General features: G+C 35.9%; 1 protein-coding gene across 22 annotated transcripts in view; it reads right to left on the bottom strand.

Annotated features, from left to right (window-relative positions):
- The window catches only part of PLEKHA5 (pleckstrin homology domain containing A5), a 237,755-nt gene that overhangs the window by 42,012 nt on the left and 175,522 nt on the right, over positions 1-20,221 (bottom strand). For 9 of the 22 annotated variants that reach the window (XM_044227409.1, XM_044227411.1, XM_044227410.1 and 6 more), the window contains 2 exons: positions 19,579-19,632; positions 3,339-3,419 (listed from right to left, as the gene is read on the bottom strand). The exons of 6 other annotated variants lie outside the window; for them this stretch is intronic. In XM_044227409.1, coding sequence (XP_044083344.1) covers positions 3,339-3,419; positions 19,579-19,632 — 135 coding nt within the window. Of the gene's footprint in view, positions 1-3,338; positions 3,488-19,578; positions 19,633-20,221 lie in introns of those variants that run through there. 7 more of the 22 variants (XM_044227414.1, XM_044227436.1, XM_044227422.1 and 4 more) reach the window with 4 other exon arrangements.

Here is a 20,221-nt window from a genome sequence, read left to right as displayed (position 1 = left end):
GCCTTGCACGATATATTGCTTTTAGCTATCAGAAGGAAAGAATAAGGAAACAAGATTATTCTTTAAATAATTAACTTTTAAGCATGGCCTATTTTTCATAACTGATAATAATTACTGAGGCTCTTCTTCTTTTTTTTTTTTTAAAGATTTTATTTTACTTATTTGACAGACAGAGATCACAAGTAGGCAGAGAGGCAGGCAGAGAGAGGGGGAAGCAGGCTCCCTGCCAAGCAGAGAGCCCGACATGGGGCTCGATCCCAGGACCCTGAGACCATGACCTCAGCTGAAGGCAGAGGCTTAACCCACTGAGCCCCCCAGGTGCCCCTATTGAGGCTCTTCTTAAGATGGGTATAGATTACTTAAAAAATCTCTTACTTAAAAATTTTAAACTAATTTTAACTAAAATTTTTAACTAATTTTAACTAAATTTTAAAAACTTTAAAATTTCTTACTTAAAAAATTTCAATCTAGAATTGAAGAAGTTTGCTTACTTACTCATCATTATGAAAATCCTACTAATAAGAAAAAAGTAATTTCATGAATATTCTCATTAAGTTCTGCATACGAATCATGTTTCATGGCAATACTTTTCATCAGTTTTCAAACTCATCTCTAGCAAAAGAAAAAAAAATTCTGTGTTTGAATACCTTTTTTTGAAGTACCTCACGACACTAGAAAAGCAAATGAAAATGGGCTATGTAGAATTTTAAAAGCCTGAGGCATGCTCAAGCTTCAATTTGAGAAGTGTATTATACAAACTTTATTACTGACATACATACATGAGGATATGTACTATATTTAGAAAGAGCTTCTTCATAATAAAATATCTAACAATACTTAAAAACATGGGGCTGGCATTAAATTACTCTTGTTAATAAAAATCTAACTTTCTACAGTATCCTTTTTAATATACATATGTATGTATTTTAAAATTCATAAATATATATATGTAAACCCAAAAAAGGGCTTTGGGGAAATATCTGATAAAATTAGACATTTTATGGGGACTCAAAAAATGCTCACAGGACTGTAGGTATTTGTTAAAATTAGCTGTACCTTTAAAAACAAGTATTTATTATTATTTTATAAAAACTCTAGTACAAAAATGTAATTGTGAAAGATGGTAGAATGATTATTAAATGTAGAGGAATCTTTCAACACAATGTGCACTGATTTAGCATTTGTTTTGATTCAGCTTTAGGTCCTTTTTATATTACCAATTCTAAAAAAATTCCCGCATAGGTAATTTTTCTGATGTCCTCCTTTTTCTAAGAAAATGCAAACATAAAGGTTCACCAGTGAGAAACCCCAATGGTTATGATTCAGAGTAACAGATCATAAAACATGATATCACACTATATTTTCAGTTGTATTTCAGGAACCTGTGATGCAATGTCAGAGAAGCACATTGTAAGAGTGTACAATATAAACTTCCATGAAGATTTCCTTTGGATAAGAACATAGTAATGGAAATCTGAAGAAAAAAACAAGATCTAATTTCAACTGATGCAAATTAATAAACAGGGTTTAGGAAGTGAGTTTGAAGGTCACTGTTATCCACCAGTGGCGTCCTGTAACAATTAAGTACTTTATTAATGGCTGATTTTTTAAAAAAGGACTGCCTGAAGACACCTCAACTACACAGGACTGAGAGCCAACAGGGATTATTACCTGGTGATCTGTGGCCTATCTCATGCCCACGAATGGGTGCTGCTATTAGCCATTCAGATCTCTTTGTACAATTTCAGTTTTTTTCTTTCAAGTATTCATATACTTAATAAGGAAAGATAATAATGAGGAAATATATTTATATAAATCTATAGTTCTGGTCAGTGACACCAGTATGTAAGACTGCTCTCAGATACTGCCACACTTTGGGAGAACTCCAGTTAGAACTTTTAGTGCAACTAGGTAATTTCAATCAGCAATGACTTTTGCATCATCAATCCTGATGACTGATAAATATAAAAAAGAAAAGCCAATCCAAACCAAACTGAAAACCCAGGCTATTATTCTTACTGAAAATATAACCTATTATAGCAACATGCCTTTGATCTCTTGTCATTTAGCATTATATAAAATGATAAAGTGACAGCTTCAGTCACCACTGAGAAAGGTATCAATTCCAGAACAAGGGCTAAAGGTTCTCAGCAGTGGCATTTTGGAATGAAGTGTCAAGGTTCTCCAATCCGGTTACTTTAAAATACAAAGATTTCATTTTTCTTTGAAAAGTAAAGCTGTTTAACTTTAAATATTTAACACTTCATTTCTTTATTGATAGAAAGCTTTGCTCAGAAATAAGAATCCCCTCACAGTCCTACCAATCGCTATACGGCCGCCATCAGTGATGCTGGACTAAAGCAAACCAGAGGCCTGGAAAGCCAGAGAGTTCAAGGTGCTTTGTTTTACGAGGTGCTTTTTTGTATTTTAATCAAAACACATTCATTTTTCATGTTAGTTAATTTTTCTTCTTCTATATGAGTTTTAAAGTATTGTAACAGGTCATAGGCCACAGTAATTTGAAGGTGTTGAAGTGGAAGAAGCTGATGTTGCAAAACACACAGCTAAGAACATTTAGACCATGAAATACCAAAAAAAAAAAAAAAAGAACCAAAACAAAACCCAAAAAACCTAAAAGAAAAAAAACTGGATAGGAATGTATAAAATGACTTCTTTTGCAGATCTGCAGATTACGAAGGTCCTAAATTAAAGCCAGCCAGCTCCATGGCATCTATTTTCAGTTAGGGAAAAGAATGAGGTAAGATGATGTATATGATAGCACAAAAATGACAGATAAGAATACGGGGAGAAGATATTCCCAGTATGTCAAGAAGTAGCTTTCTTTAGGTCTTACTATACCACAGTATAGAAACTAGATTTCAGTAACTCCCATACAAATATTATCTATTCCTAAGAGTGGGGTGGGGTAGGGTGGGATGGGGGCTGTCCCTAAAAGGAAAAAAAAAAAGATTTTTTTAAACTTTTCCCTAGAAATCAGTTCTAATGCTTTAAGAGTTAACCGAAATTAATGGCAATCTAGTAAAAATTTTGCAAATGTACTGCAGACCTCCAAGCACGTATCAATCAAATACTCTGCACAAAAACTTCAGGAAAATGGCACACTTAATATTCAACAGCAAAATGTTCAGCAAAGCCATGCTAAGAATACTGCAGCATCTTAAAAAGCATGGATGAATTGCATTTTTCCAAATAGACAGAAACAAAAAAATGAAATAAGAAAACACTAATGTTATGAGTAACTCTGGGGGTAAACCAAAACTGTCACTGAGGGATTTTGCAGATGATAAAGCAGTATCATTCACTGTCCGAGACCTTACTTGCTGGTACAGTTGGGGTCTTAGCGCCGAGTTCTCAATCATTGTGTGAACCATGGTGATAATAGGTTCATTTTCTTTCATCTATTTCAAATCAGGAGGAGCATACAGCAAACATCAGTTTACAGCACAGCTAGATTTGAAAGACGACACTGTAAATATAGCCTCTACTTTAATATCTTCCTAATAGTGCAGTTGTTTACATTTTACCTCAAGGTTGTACAGATTTTAACTTATATAAACCATTTCAAGCAAGTATTAAATGCTGTAAAATACTTCCCAGGTTATAGAAAAGCTTACTAATTGCAATATTGCTGCAACTAGGTTTTACTTTATAAATACAATGAATATAGTGGATGAATATTCTTACATATACTAGGACAGATGATAAAGCATCATGCCTTATTCAAAGAATAAACTATAGGATGAAAACCTACTTAAAAGGAGAAAACAGTATCATTTAATTGATTACTTATTTAGTAAAAAAGCTTAAAACAATACTCAGTTCTTTGTGGTACTGATCAGAAAAATATTAGTTTTCTTGTATTAAAATTTTATAATATTCAATATATCTTGTCATTTAGATAATCACATATTTCACTTAGGTCAATTTTGATAGACATCTGTACACAGTCTTCTTTGGATCTTCTTACAGTATAACACAACATGCAGAATTATTTCAAGGACATGCAAACTAAAATTTATTGAGCAAAAGACTCGATGTATCTCCCTGGTTCCTAAAAAGGCTGAAGCCATGTTTCACATTTCCAGCTAATGTTGTACTTAATTACTGCCTCTAGAAAAATATTTGTTTTAGGAGGTTCTGGACTCAAGAGATAAAGCATTCAAAAGAGAATCATCATAATATACAGAGAGTAAAAGGCCAATGATATTGTACCATTTGTATGTAGACAAGTCTGTTTATAATTGTAATGTGCAACATGTACTTTACATGATTTTCATCCTGCAAATTATAGAAAATAAGCATTTTATTACAGTTAACAAATGCTACTTTATGGATTCCATTAAATCTACAATAAGTTTACTAATCTTGAGACTAATAGATGCAGAATAGAAGTAAAAGATAAATCCTGAAAAGGGTACATCTAGACAATTTTATTTTCAGCCTAGTTACCAATATTTCATGTCAATAAAATGTTTTGATTGTCAAATTTGAAAATGGTGACTGGTTTAATTTTTTTAAGTTTTATTCAACCTAATAATTTATTAAAAAAATAATTTATTTAAAAATCTCAACATCTGCATATCATTTAAATACAAACTTTTTTTTTAAAAAAGATTTTATTTATTTATTTGACAGAGAGAAATCACAAGTAGATGGAGAGGCAGGCAGAGAGAGAGAGGAGGAAGCAGGCTCCCTGCTGAGCAGAGAGCCCGATGCGGGACTCGATCCCAGGACCCTGAGATCATGACCTGAGCCGAAGGCAATGGCCTAACCCACTGAGCCACCCAGGCGCCCTAAACTTCTTTTTCTCCTCTGCAACGCTATTTAGTAAGGGACCAAGGCATTTACAGGTGACATTTCATGTACACTAGAAACAGATGTGTTGATACGCAGCTCAGGGTAATTTTTTTTTAACAGTGTTGGAAAGTAACCTATAAACACATAACTACAGATGTAAATTTACTTTAGGAGAAAAAAAACTTTTATCCTGGGAATTTAAGACCTCTTTAAGTCTTCAAGTGCCTTTTATGTTTTAAGGGAACATTAGTTATCTTAGTCAAATGTAGATCTTGGATTAAGTACAACTGTTTTTTGTTTTGTCTTACTCGTTTGACTGTATTGATACACACTTTATATAACACAGTAAGCTTAAGTCCCTATCCATTTTAAATCTTAATTTTCCAAGCAATCCCATCATTACTATTTTTCCAATAGCATACCATGGAATAGTCAAAATAATACTGGACTCAAATTTTTTTGCATTGGGTGAAGGTCAGGAGCATGAATGTTGTAAGAAGTAACAGAGATCAGAGAGTATCCAAATGTAAATGATACTCAAGGTCAAACTGAAACTGCCCATAGAGTCTTGGAAACCTGGCACTACTGATCGGCCCTTGTGCCAAATGGCTAGGTCAACATGGTTCACACCTCCAAGTGGAGCTTCAATATAGTACAGATTAAGGACAAATGTTCATATTCTAAGGCTGGCAAATTTCCTTGAAGGGACAATATGGTTTGTACAGAAGGGTAATCAAGCCCAACTTATTTAGTAGACTACTTTGAGAGGGTGAACATGCATGTGTATCAAGGGATGTCATATTTGTGATTTAAAAATGTCTGTCTGATTTACATGTCAAAGCTTATTAAATATTTGGACACTGAGAAGGGTTTTTTTTGCAAGAAAAACCTAACTTAGGAACAGAAAAACTAAAAGCAAAAATAGTGTTTAAATTATACAAATTGCAGAGTGTTTCAGAGATTATTTCAGAAATTGACTATTTTTCATTATGAAAAACTTCATACATATCAAATCCTAGAGTATTAAAATTAGAGGTTATCCCTAGAAACTGACAATTTAGTACAACAAAGGAATAAAAATGTTAGCAGTAATTATTTTGAATTGTGGGACTGCAAGTTATTTTTCCCTTTCTCTATACTTTTCTCCATTTCCCAAGTTTTCCCCAGAGTAGATACTGATTTTCTAATTAAAAGAATATTACTAAAGAGTTAAGGATAAAAATATATAAACATGAAATAAACAAAATTAATGAAATAATCATTTCCTCTGGCAAATACTCTTTGGCGATGCAAAGCTAAGAAAAATCTTATTAGCGCCATGTGTTCATATCATGTTCAAGGCTGGGAATTAAGGTGGGAAGAAACCTACTGGATTTGTCTGGTGTAGTAAGGTCCTTATCTAGAAGAATTCTTATAAACCTTTATTCTGTCTTAGGAATCTGTATCCAAATCAGAAATTTATTAGAAAAAATGTTAACTAATTTAAAAAAGTAAGCTACCCAACACATTTGTAAATACATAACTACCTGTAATACCGTTTCTACCCTTTAAATTATTACTTGAGAAATCAAAATTCAAGTTTAGACCAGGGATTCTTAACCCACATACACACCACTTGAGGAACTTGAAAAGAATACACAGATACCCTGATTCCCAGGTAATTCTAATGAACAATTTGAGAATCTTTGATGTCATTAAAATACCAAAGTGACAGGATGGTCTATAAATTCCTTTGCCAGAACAATGATGTTCTCATAGTGTTAAAGTAAAACAATTTGGTAACAGTGCCTGTTCTTCAGCTCATATACTTCCTGGGATTCCATTTTACTAATAATGATTCCATAATTACTCAAGAGATGGGATAAGACTATCTACGGAAAGGCAGAAGCAGTGAGATCATATTGGATTTTCTGAGGGCACTGCATCTACCTAACCAAGAGCTGTTAGGACGGCTAGCCAGTGGGCTGTTCATGATTTGAAAGGGAGTGGTCCTGTGTGTGGTGGCTCTCTCTTTGCATGTGGTGTGCGACAGCTGGAAACGGAACGCAATCATCAGGAGCCCATACAATGAGTTTGGTCCCTATTAAACAATTTCACTGATATGACTGAATTTTCACAATTTCCAGATTTACTGAATTGGAAATACTGGGTCTGCTTTAACTCCAAATATATTCTAGAAACAGGCTAGCAGTTCCTTTCACTAAAACACCCCTCAAATATTCTATATTTAATACTTGGAAACTAGCTTCTTTTTTATTAAAGATTTTATTTGCTGATTTATTTGACACAGAGAAAGACACACACACAAGCAGGAGCAGGAGAGGGAGCAGCATGCTTCCCACTGAGCAGGTAGCCCGATCCCAGGACCCGGGATCATGACCTTAGCTGAGGGAAGATGCTTAACTGATTGAGCCAACTAGGTGCCCTGAAACTAACTTGTTTCTAGAGCTTACACTGAAACAGCATATTCCACCTGACTTTGGCTATGTAAACATTATGATAGCTTTTCAGTTAAAGCAGTAAATAATGACATAAAAAATACATAATGCATAATACAATGGGCAAGTTGGAATTTCATGCTCAAGTTAAAAAAAAATCCATTAATTCTCTTCTGATTTGAATACAAGGATCCTAGATGGTATTAAGATAGTGGGGTTAACAGCTGATGTCTTTTGTTTTAGGGAATCAGAGTAAGAAAAAGACTGATTAGTACATGGAAGGTGTTCAGTGATTCACTTGAAAATGAGTTAAATGCTTCACTTCCAAATACTTCAATTCCTTGTTTGAAGTGATAGGTAATATAAGTTTAGGTTTCAGCTAATTATGATAAAGTATAAAACTATTAATAAGACTCATCATTTTATATAAGAAAACGTAAGTGGGGGGCGCCTGGGTGGCTCAGTGGGTTAAGCCGCGGCCTTCGGCTCAGGTCATGATCTCAGGGTCCTGGGATCAAGTCCCGCATCAGGCTCTCTGCTCAACAGGGAGCCTGCTTCCTCCTCTCTCTCTCTGCCTGCCTCTCTGCCTACTTGTGATCTCTCTCTGTCAAATAAAATCTTAAAAAAAAAAAGAAAACGTAAGTGGAAATGTCTTAGAAATACGCTTAGGTAATGTCAATGTATTTGTTTACAACAAAACCACATAATTTTACTTAAGCTTTTAAAAGTCCAAATGTTTAGAAAAACTACCTAGAAAGTCTGGTACTTAATTCCAGACTCTCTCAGTTTTGAGGGATGCTGGGCTAATATGAACATAAAGTAAACTTTGATGTTACTATCGGAAATACCTTGACTTAAAAACCCATCATCAAAAAACCTTCTCAATACAATCATATGTAACAATGTCATACTTCCTAGGATCTTGAACAGAACTTCCCAACTGACACCTGTGGGCAGGGAATGGGATAAAGGTGTGTGCAGATAGGAACCACCTCAGTCCTCAGAGGGCCGAACATGCTCCTGATAGCACCTCCTCCACTTCCCGCCAAGGTGCTGTATAAATACCATCACTGTCTATGTGTGCCATACCTGAGAAAGGTTAGAGAGCACTAAGACAGTGTTCTTATTTCAGAAAAACTATGCTTTATGTCTTTGGTGTTTCTTGTGATAAATACATTTACCTCAATAGTTCTCAAACCTGACGGAAAAGAAAAAAAAAATCACCTATGGACATTTAACACGGTATCAAGGGTTGGGCTCTGGCAATTCTGACTGGGGATTCGGGAAAGGAGGGCCCTGAGAATTATACTTGCTTTCTGTCTTTCTGAAGGATGTCCACGATAGTTCTGACAGGAAATCAGGCTTCATGACCATGGTCCCATCTTGGCACTAACTCAAGTAATTCAGGACTAATTCAACTGTCTCCCAATAAAGATTTTTTCAGGGTCTTGATGAGTCAGTACTAAATGTTAATCAAGCTATCTGCACAAATACCAAAAGATGAAAAATTCCAAACTAATTATCTAAATGCAAGTGTTACATCTACATTAAAACAACTATCTTTATATGAGATAAATCATTAACATACTAAATCTCCTTAAAAAAATCAACTGACTCTCATTATTAATAATATTGGTGGACTCATCAGAGTTATGGGGGACCTGCGGTGTCAAGAATCCTACTGCCAGTTGTCGTATTTGTTTAGCAACTCCTAAACACCAGTTTCCAAGTCTTTATCTTGGAAATTAGACGAGCTACTAATGCAAAAGGAACAGGATATTCTAACTCATGAGATAAATGCTCCTGAATAATTTTGGGGTAAATGACAGAAAAGAGAAAGATTAGCAGTGAGCAGAGTCAAGACAGTCATTCATATAATTTATCCTTGGAGGAGATTAATTCTTGAATCCTCCTCTAAATATAAGAAGTGGTTAAGGAATGGCTTAATTGGTCTTTCAAAGTTTATATAATGAATTGTCTAGAATTGTGTTTTGTTGTCCGATAGAACTTTCTGATGATGAAAATGTTCTATATTGGTATAGTCCAAAATTGTAGCCATGTGACTCTTCAGCCCTTTTAAATGTGGCTAGTATGACGGCGGGGGGGGGGGAGAATTTTACTTTTATAAAAATGTAACTATTTTAAATGTAAATTTAAGTAGTCACATATGGCTAGTGGCTATGATATTAGACAGCAGGCTTAGAAATTCTAGACAAGTAAATTTAGTGTAATTTTTCCCCTGATCTGGATCTTCTTCCCAGAAGGGGAAAACATTTGTTCAAGCTCTGTCTTGTAATTGAGTCTGAGTCTGAATGCTGTGCTAACAGCTTCCTCCTTTTTGGGAGCAGGCAGCCTGGATGACTCCTTTCTACCCCACAGAGCTTTTGTCCTGATAACCAATGAGAGGACTCATTTCTGTGCTGTCATTTTCCATTTAAATGGAAAATGGACTTTTCCCGAGTTCTTAATGACTTCTTAGGAAAAGAATTTTTAAGTTGAGAATCTGTCTTAACAATAGCAAAAACCCCTGATGGCCTAATCACTGAAGAATTCATTTCTCAAGAATGTCCTCCTGCGTCTAGATCAATAAACTCTTAAGAAGTGTGGCAAGACTAAAACGCTAAAGAATTTGACATGCCTAGGGTGAAGCTTTGAGGAATGCAGGGGTCTTTATAAACAGGTCATTTAGATAATGACAATGTAAATGCCTTCCACTCTCACTCCAGGAACATCTGAAAGTCCAAGAACCTGAGATTGAAGGGTATGACTACCTATTGAAACTATTCATTGTTTAACAGGGAGCAGGGAAATCTGAAGTGACTTTTTAAATAGAAGAATGTAAATAAGTCTCTTTATAACTGATGGGGCTGGAGGTCTATTACTGTGAAAATCTTAAAGCAATCTGAATAAACTGTCCATGCAATATAGGCTTTCTAAAAGTAAAGCTTTGGGAAAGTATTACTACTGTTATATATTCAGAAGAATCAATGGTACTTTAAAAGATGCAGCTAGACAATATAATATTTTCTCTTTTTCTTTTCCAAGGGAGAAAGATGGATTAAGAAAAGAAAAACAAAAAAGGAACAACAAATTGGGACACTAACATAGGAGTCAAACATACCTGACACGCCCTTAAGGGAAAAAGCAGAAGCATTTCTAAACTGTATGATGATACAGTCAGTATTGGCTTCAGGACCACCGATTATAAGGCCCACTTATGGAGAAACATTATAAAAATACCCTGAGCCCAGCAGGAAAAAAAGAGGATAATCTCTGTACTCACAACATCACTTCCTGCTGGGTTTTTAGAGCCCGCACTTCGAGAAATATATACCTCTGGTATATTCTGAAGGAAACTCTGAAGGTCTCAGGTAATGTCTTTCTAAATAATTTAGTTATATAATTTATCCACAGTGAGTTTCACCCTTTTTTACCAAGAGTCTTTTAAGTTTTTTTTTTTTTTTAATTAAAATCCTTTTGGCTCTAGGATAAACTTTATAGATCTGATTTTTACTTTGGTGGCTAAAACTATTTTCCTTATTTAATGACCCATTCTTTTTTTTTTTTTTTTTTTGTATTTTATGAACCAAGGTGACATTTTAATGCTCTATAAAAAAGCAAAGTCACAAATCAAATATCCACTATACTAAGAGGATTTTATGACTCATTCTTTTTATTATTATTTTCAAAAATATTTATTTATTTATTTGATAGAGAGAGACACAGTCAGAGAGGGAACACAAGCAGGGGGAGTAGGAGAGGGAGAAGCAGGCTTCTAGTCAAGCAGTGGGGGTAGGAGAGGGAGAAACAGGCTTCCCGTCAAGCAGGGAGCCCAATGCAGGGCTTGATTCCAGGACCCTGGGACCATGACCTGAACTGAAACCAGGAGCTAATGACCAAGCCACCCAGGCGCCCCTAATGACTCATTCTTAACCACTGTCTCTTCAGCTTCAAGGAATAGATTATTATCTGACGTTACTACCATTTTTATTCCTGGGATTCACAGGCAGCCAAAAACAGTTAAAGAACTCAAAATCCACTTTGTAAAAATGTATTATTGTGTGTATAATGTTTAATACAGTTGTATTTTTCTCTTCTTTGCATGTATTTTAACGGTACCATTTTTAATTTTTAAAAAAGATTTATTTGAGAGAGAAAGGGCAAGAGAAAAGGAGTAGGGGGAAGGGACAGAGGAAGAAGGAGAAGCAGACTCCCTGCTGAGCAGGGAGTGTGATGCAGGGTGCAGGGGCTCAATCCCAGGACCCTGGGAATCATGATCTGAGCTGAAGTCAGACACTTAACGGACCGAGTCACCCAGGTGCCCCATCATTTTAAAGGGACAAACATTAAAAGAGTGAAAATCTGGTATCTCTTGTTAATAAAAAAGGTTATTTGTTTTGGCTGTGGGTAAATCTGCTCTAAAATATATTTGTGCTTTAACTCAAAGTTAAAATATCTTCTAGACACAAGGACCCGGGTTTTATTAATAGGAATTGTATTCTGAGTTACAACTGGGAGTGAATAGCAGATTTCCTACCATTAATTTAAAGATTTATCCGCTTTATGATCATACTCTTAGTTCAATCTTAAAAATGATTTTGGCCTTTATGTTCAACTTTATTCCCTTCCTGGGCTTTGAAAATAATTAAAGAATTTTACTTTATAGAATTTATAGTAAAAAAAAAATTATAGTAACTCTATAGAATTTATAGTTAACTTCCTGCCTTACATACTGAGCTCCATAAATCTTTGCTGAATGAACATTCTGAAAAAAATTAATAAAAATGAGATAGAAAGAAAAGCTACAGTCTTTGGGCTACAAAAATATCTGCTTTGGTAAATACAAAATAGAACTATATAAATATTATGCATTTAGGAGGGGTGGGGAAATTGTTTTCATTTTGCCATCTTGTTAGGTAAGAAAATGTTAAGAACAACTCCGTTAATTCTGAAGGAAGGCAAACAGATTTAGAAAAAAAGTAAAGAAAATTCCTTAATACAATGTACTCATCCTAGCTATGTGATTTGGGGCAAAGTATTAATCCCGACTTATGGGGACAGATTCAACTGGCCCACATGCTACAGAGTATGTGTATATGAGCAGCCCGGGTGGGATGCTGTACGGTGCTCTGGAAACTGCAGTGTGTTACTTAAGCTCTGGACAACAGGTACTGACCGGGCAGATGCATGATGTAGAGAACGGGATTGCTTTTAAAGCAGCATTCAGAAACAGTGAGCTGCTGGCTGGAGAAAATGGGCTCGAGGGAAGGAAGTGTTTCACAGGTTGGGGTGGTGGTGGTAGAGGAGTGAGGGTTTGAATGACAAATCGAAAAGAGACCTTATTTTGTATTAAAAGGTTGGTGAAATTTCTGGAGTTAGCTGAAAGACACAGAGTGGCAGGTGCTTTTAATATGGCCAAAATTTTATAAATGGTAATGAGGAGCTTATTAGTACATATAGGGTGTTATGATGGCCTCTAATATCCTGAATAAACACCATGCAGGTATTACGTATTCATCTAAAATACCTGTTCAGATAGTTCTAAGAACATCATGATTTTCCTGTTTTTAGTAAATGTTCTTAAAGGACTTTAAATTCAAGTTTCATGGTTTTGTTTTTTTTTTAAAGATTTTATTTATTTATTTGACAGAGAGAGATCACAAGTAGGCAGAGAGGCAGGCAGAGAGAGAGAGGAGGAAGCAGGCTCCCCGCTGAGCAGAGAGCCCGATGCGGGACTCGATCCCAGGACCCTGAGATCATGACCTGAGCCGAAGGCAGCGGCTTAACCCACTGAGCCACCCAGGCGCCCCCAAGTTTCATGGTATTTTTAAAAAATATTTTATTTATTTATTTGAAAGACTGATCTCAAGTAGGCAGAGAGGCAGGCAGAGAGAGGGGGAAGCAGGCTCCCTGCTGAGCAGAGAGCCCAAATGTAGGGCTCGATCCCAGGACCAGAGATCATGATCTGAGCCGAAGGTAGAGCCTTAATCCACTGAGACACCCAGGTGCTCCATCAAGGTTTCATGGTATTTTAAACTTTAATTGTGATGGTGTTGGGAGATAAAACAGTAGGAGAACATACTGTAACTCCAGGAAGCTGTCTGATTTAATTCTTCTATTTTAATACATGTGTATAATTTCTACCCTTAGAGTGGCAGAACAGGACTGTCATATCTTAGATCCTTCTAGGTAGGCTGCTATTGGTTTTTCTTTTCATCGTCTAGGCAATCAGACCATCCAAGACTGGTGTCAGGTTCTCTTGCCCATAGCTGGAGGAGTAGACTGGGTCTCCCTTTTTTCTTTTCCCTTGAGGGCTTAAACCCCTTTGAATTCTAAACCTAAGGCAATAGCTAAAATAAAGGTCCTGACCCTTCTCAAAGTCAGGGAACTCTTCTCCAAGGATGATGAGCTCAATAAATACTACACCAATGATGTTAAAAGGGAACAATAGTTTGAACCATTTTTGCTTTTAGTTTTTTGGTCAGGGAACTGAAGGATAAGATGACAATCCAAATTTTGGACACACTGGGACTGTACTGAAGGCAGACGGTCCAAGTGCAAGTTGCTACGAGCAACTAGAAACATGTAACTAGAAAGGCAGTAACGTGTTTTGGATACTTTTTGTGCCCCTCTCTACATCCTATTAGCCCATCTTTTATTTCCGCTCTTGCTGAGCCAACACCCACTTTATGCATGGGAACCCACTGGGTGCTCGTGTATGCGTCACCTCAGTATGCTGGAGAGTTAGTCTCGAGAGGTAGCCTTTGCCAAGGAAGATGGCGGCCAGTACAGGATGGGCACTCCTCCTTCTGTTCAGCTGGGCAATTCCGCAGTGTTTCATCAACAAGTATCAGTCAGATGAGGCCCAAGGTGTGTATGGCAGTTTATAATATATTCCTTCCTTCCTTGCTCACTCTCTCTACTTCTATACCTTGGTATCACTTCCCAAAATAAACTTCCTGAGAACAAGCGCAAATCAAAACGCCCACATCACAGACTCTGTTTTCTGGGAGAAATCCAGGGGCTAGAGACAACTAGTAAAATGATGTGTAGGTGAATGCTCAGAGGAGGGAATACTGAAAACCAGAAAACTTCTGGGGCGTCTAGGTGGCTCAGTCAATTAAGTGTCTGACTCTTAATCTCAGCTCAGGTCTTGATCTCAGGGTCATGAGATCAAGCCCCGTGTTGGGCGTTTAGTCCGCTTAAAAAACAAAACCAGAGAACTTCCACAGTTAAGGCGGAGATGAGTGAAAACAGCAAAAAGGGACAGATTAGTTACTAGTAAGAAATAGGAAAACCATGATAATAATGTCTAGGCATTGGATAGGCCAAGAGATCAGAATCAACACATACAGAATTTCCAGTTCTGGTCTACCCACTGTCTATTTAGTCTTAGAGTTCTGCCATTATGATGTCATATACTGCTTAAGAATTCCCTGGGTATTATCCCTCTCTCCCTACTACTTCTGCGATCAGATTATGCAGAGAAAGGGAGAGACTGAATCAGAATCGAAGAAGGAAGTATAAGGGAGAAAGGATTCCTCTTAATAACAAGGCGTAAGAAAATACAGATATTCTGCACCACGAAATAGCAGGGTTAATAGATGTTAAATAACATATTTTCATTTTTCCAGTATCTTTAGCTTGCTTTTGCCAAATGCCCATTCTATGTCCCCTGGAAACGTTCTCTATCAATCATTCCTAAAAATAGAAGCTCCAAGACCCCTTGAAATATTAGAGAAAATGGGATCCTGCCTAATAGCTCCACAGAATGAAGTTGCTGAATTGACAGGAACAATGAAAGCCATCAAGAATCTTTTCAATCATCTTGTTAGCATTTCTTCCCTTATAGGGAGGCTGTCTTTCATGCACACAAAGAACAAAATGCAAAAAGTATTCTTGGGTTTTTACCTTGAATGGTTTCAGTACCAATGACATACATTCTGTTAATTGTTCCTTTTTACATTTCTCTTGGCATAAGTATGTTTAAAAGTGGTCAGACTGTGTCTACTTAGTTTCATTTCTTGAAAGGCTATCTCAATGCTACTACAAAACTTCTGCAAATTAGAAAGTTTAGCTTACTCTTCAGGGTGTTTTAAAAGTTAGTATTAAAATAAAATGAGTTTCTTATCTTCCCCACAAGCATTTGAGGATACTTAAAAAAAATGTACTGATAAAATAAGACAGATTTAGCTATTGATTCTTGGAATTCTTAAACATTTTTATACAACAAAGAACACCATGGGTATGCGTGGGCTGTATTTTTCTTTTATTGTGGAAAATTCTTTTATTATGGCAAACTGGTTTGTCAGGAGAAATTTCCAGTTTTTCCATGAGAATTTGAAGATAATGAGATCCTTTAGCCATCTGATGGTAAAGAATATACTCTTTGATGCTATATTCGGAAACGACTTAAATATGTTCTAGTGGCAAGGACATAGCTCCCACTGGGTAAAAGTAAATCAATTTCACTAATTATTGGAACAGAGGAATATTCTTTTCACAACGAGCTTTTGAGTACATGGGGAAGAGGGAACGCCCAACACAAATGAGGCTGATGGAGGTATGCCTCTTCCTTTTCCATTCTAAAGCAAATGTTTCTGCTACAAGTAACCATAATGATTCTTAAAGGGAGAATGCCCTAATTTTAAGGGCAATTTGTAAAAGCAATTTAATGTTACAATACAATTTTATATTTGAAAGATGAGAAAAATACTTGCTGCAGTCCCAGGGCAAGTAAAGCTCAGATCTGCAGAAGTCAATCTCCATTTACTGTGGCAAGTTATTCTTAGAGGAGGTTGGCCACTGGAATGCTGTAACAGAGTCAGAGCGCGGATGGTGGAGAGGGTAGGCCACATATTTGGTTTACCCACAAGGAGGCAGCGTGCTAACAAAAGGCTTGTGAAGCAGAGCTCCAAGTTCTCCGAGCCTTCTGTCCATTCCTAGTAGCTACCTCCTCATTGCCTGTTTCAGCTCCTAGCATCTCATTTTGTTATCACTGCCTACATGGAAAGCTGGCAGGAAGGTTTTAGGAAGAGAAAGGGGACACCATCTAAATTTTCTCACAGCCCCTTTCTACTAATAGGGAGAATTAGAAAAAGCATGTGAGGAAGAAAGAAACAAATGGAAGGAGGAGCTAAAATAGGGGTGAGGTAAATGGATAAAGCGATAGACACATTCTCATTTCCCCATTGCTATTAGTCTTCCCTTCATGACTGACCAAAAAAGTTAAGTACTTACTCATTTTCTAAATAAAACCTAAATGAGGTACATAAAGTACATCCAGTTAGCACTACTGTATGTTCACAGGCTATCTTAAAATTCACAATAATGACAAACCTAGGCTAGTCTTAATAAATGTAGACTGTGAACAGTCTACTAACTGGGCTGTAGAAGCACGAGCAAATAATAATATACTTCAAAATGAAACAGAAAGCAGAAGAAAATCCTACCACATAATTAGTATGTCTTTTGTTATTGTTAAAAACACTTCAGTAAAGGACTCATCTTCAAAATGGTGGTTAATTCGAAGTCAAATTATATTGCTCAAGCTACAGGGACCAGAAGTCAAGACTTTTGGACTGATTGTGTGTAACATGTAGATACTCAGAATTTCAGATAAGGCATTTTTATTTCTCATCTGTTACAATATAAACATTCTAGTGATAACAGAAATGAATTTACCTCTGAAGCAACTCAGAGACTATACTTGGCTCTATTTTTCATGAACTTCAATCAGTAAAAACTTTCTTTTGACTATCTCACAAGGGGCAGGAGAGAGAATGCATCTTGTTGCTGGCCTTAGGTTATTCTAATGATCTGAGCTAGGAGAGTAGGTGTTGAAAGTGAGTATTAATTAGCACATATTTGGTACGATATGTAGTATAAAATGTGACCAGAGCCTTTTCCTCTGACTTTCGGATTTTAAAATCTACTTTCCAATTTGTAGTTATATAAAAACTGGTGAATCAGTTTATAAACCAGGCAACCAATAATGCCAACAAAAACAACAGATTTGGTAATCTACAATAGGTTACTGGCAGTAACAAGATTAAAAGCTGGAAATGTTTTTTTAAAAGCTGGAAATGTTTGAGCTGAATGAAAAAAATTTCATTAAAGCTCAAAATTAAGATTTTTTCCTGTAACATAATAACCTTATTACTGATATGAAATATAGAATAGTTCAAAAGTAAATATTTCATTTACATTAAATGTAATTATTTAAAACAAAAAATTTTTTTTTCATTTATTTAAAGAGAGATTTTCTTTAGGAAACCTTAAGGATATTTATTTAGGCATATCTGAACTTCTGGGCAAAGCCACCAACTTTTTTCTATCAATTGTCTAATTATATCTAAAAATGGCCCATTTTTTCCCATTAGAAATCATCTTACTCTGTGCAAATAAGCATTCAAATAATTATCATAATTCTTTTCGTTACCACAAAATTTAAAAATGGGACCAATATAACTTTATTTCATGATCTAAGAAATAAAGGCAAATAAGAAAAAGGCAAATTACTGGCAAATCTCTACTGACATGTAGAAAGAATAGAGAGGATCAGTGAAAAATTGAGATTTTTGGAAGCCACCAATAGGACTATTAGCATTATCCTTTCTGACAGCATAGACTCAGGCAGAGTGCTGAGAGGACCAACGGGAACAGAAACCTCAGTCGAATCTAGGTCACTTGGGCAAAGGGCAGAGACCGCTCAACCTGGGAAAGGCAGCTGAGGAGAATCACCTTAGCAAATGGTATTTCCATATACTTAACCTGAACTTTCCTAGAGTTTTTTTTTTTTTTTTTTTTTTTAAAGTTTATTTATTTATTCAAGTGACCTCTACCTCCAACTTGGGGTCTGAACTCACGACCGGGAGATCAAGAGTCGCCTGCACTAACTGCGCCAGCTGTCAGTGCTGTGATTTTCGAAAGGGTTAGGTCTCTGTACTTCCAGTTTTCATTTACTGAGGTAAGTAATAAATCACAGCGAACCATTAGGTTTATTTCCAGAGAGACTATAGAACTTCAGACTCACAATTATACTGTGGTTTACACCTAATTTTTGTAGTATCCCACTATTATTCAGAACTATCTCTAGCTTTATAGGCAAAGGAGCTTTTATGAAAGTTATTTACCATGTATCTTAGAGGCAATGTCACATTTTGAGGGAAGACTTATTTCTACCATTTCACTGGCTAACGTGTCTTTATCAGACTGCTTTCAAAGTGTACAATTTAACACCGTGGTTAAATTTCAACAGTACTGGTCTCTGGGGTGGAGACTGGAATCTGGAGTCATGAAATGCTGATTTCTAAAGCATTCCCATGGGCAAAATCATGATGAAAACATGTGTGGGAAAATAAACTATTAAAATTCTTTAATATAAATATACTTTTTTATACTTTAAATATCTCAAGTATATTTCTTCTAAAAATTAAAAAAATGAACATCTTTTAAAGGGTTATCCTAATGCAAAATCCCTCTTTAAATATAACTAAATTAAATCAGCACATTACTTTGTTTTAAGCAGGCAACTATAAATATGTAAACATCTGTCTTACAACATTTTCCACAGTAACCTCTTCCATTTGCTAAAATATTTAAGTCTGAACATTTTGAAACAAACTAAAACACGTTATAGCTTAATTTATATAGATAAAAAATGCATTCACTGGAAGAAATCCTATGTCTAAGAACATATCAAAAATTCCCTCAAATTAAAATTAAATATTAAAAGAGAGTTTCATAAAAACTAAAATATGGAAGTGTCAGTCCCTAGTCATGAACTGCCATTCACACCCACTGCTACCACTGAGGTAATTCGAGGAACTATAGGTCACTGTAAAACTGACTCTATACAGCTTAGTGAAGACCAAACACCAGGAGCACATGGCAAATAGGGACCAAAGTTATGCAATTAAAAATGACCACCGCACTTCTCATCCATAGTTAAATCTCCCTTTGGGAATACAGAGAACACCACACCCACCCTCTCTCTGTCTTCCAAGGAGGCATTCACGGCAAACGGAGATAAGCCTTAATGAGTGTTGAGTGTTTGGGATGAGAAAACGGAAGTTTAGAGAATTCAGGCTCTCAATTTTCCTGTGACCCAGCATCTGCATTGCCCCTAACACTCACAACTTTTTGTTGTTGTTGTTTGTTTTGTATTTCTGAATTCCCGTTAAGAATCTTATTCTGTCACTTGTAAAAGTCATGCTATTAGCTCTTAAATGACCAAAATATCGGAGTAGCCTGGAAAACTGTACTACATTTCAAAGGTTCTGTTAGGTATAATAAGCAAAAAAAATTCTACAAATCCCACCTGATGATCCAAATATATGGTGTTCCTTTGAAGATGATGTGAAAGAATTTCATTCTAGTAGGCATCAATCAAGAAACAAAGGGATAGAGAAAGAGGGTGTAGAATTCATGAAAAGGTCAATTTTGAAATAAGAAAAACAGGTAGTTAACCCCAACCTAATATGTCACAGTGCACAACTTTCACATACATGCTCCCCTGTAAACTGTACAGATGACATATTATAAAATTACACTTAGTTTTGTAAGAAATTAAGTAGACATGCACAGAAGCTAATATATTAAGCAGAAAAATCCTTCAAATGGCTTTAGCAGACTCAGTGTTAGAAGTTTTACATGTTAATACTTTTCTGCACCATAGTACTACTTCTTTGGATGTTTCTCACATAACCAGAGTCTATTAAACCCTTTGAGAAATGTTTACGTGTGTTCATTCTTTTAACCAAGAATGAAAGAAATATCTTAATCTCTGATATTTAAAAGGCAGTGTTACCACAAGTGTAATCAATTTTCAACTTACTACTTTCCAGGAATTACACCATTTTTCAATATGCTTTATCAGATGTGGAAGCTATAGTATACAGCGAATGATAACACTGTTTTGAAGTCTGTCTGCATTTCCTATCTCACGACCAAAAGTTGGTGCG

This window comes from Neovison vison, chromosome 12 (genome assembly GCF_020171115.1).
Source record: "Neovison vison isolate M4711 chromosome 12, ASM_NN_V1, whole genome shotgun sequence".
NCBI classification, from domain to species: domain Eukaryota; kingdom Metazoa; phylum Chordata; class Mammalia; order Carnivora; family Mustelidae; genus Neogale; species Neogale vison.
This window is presented reverse-complemented; position numbering and strand designations above follow the sequence as displayed.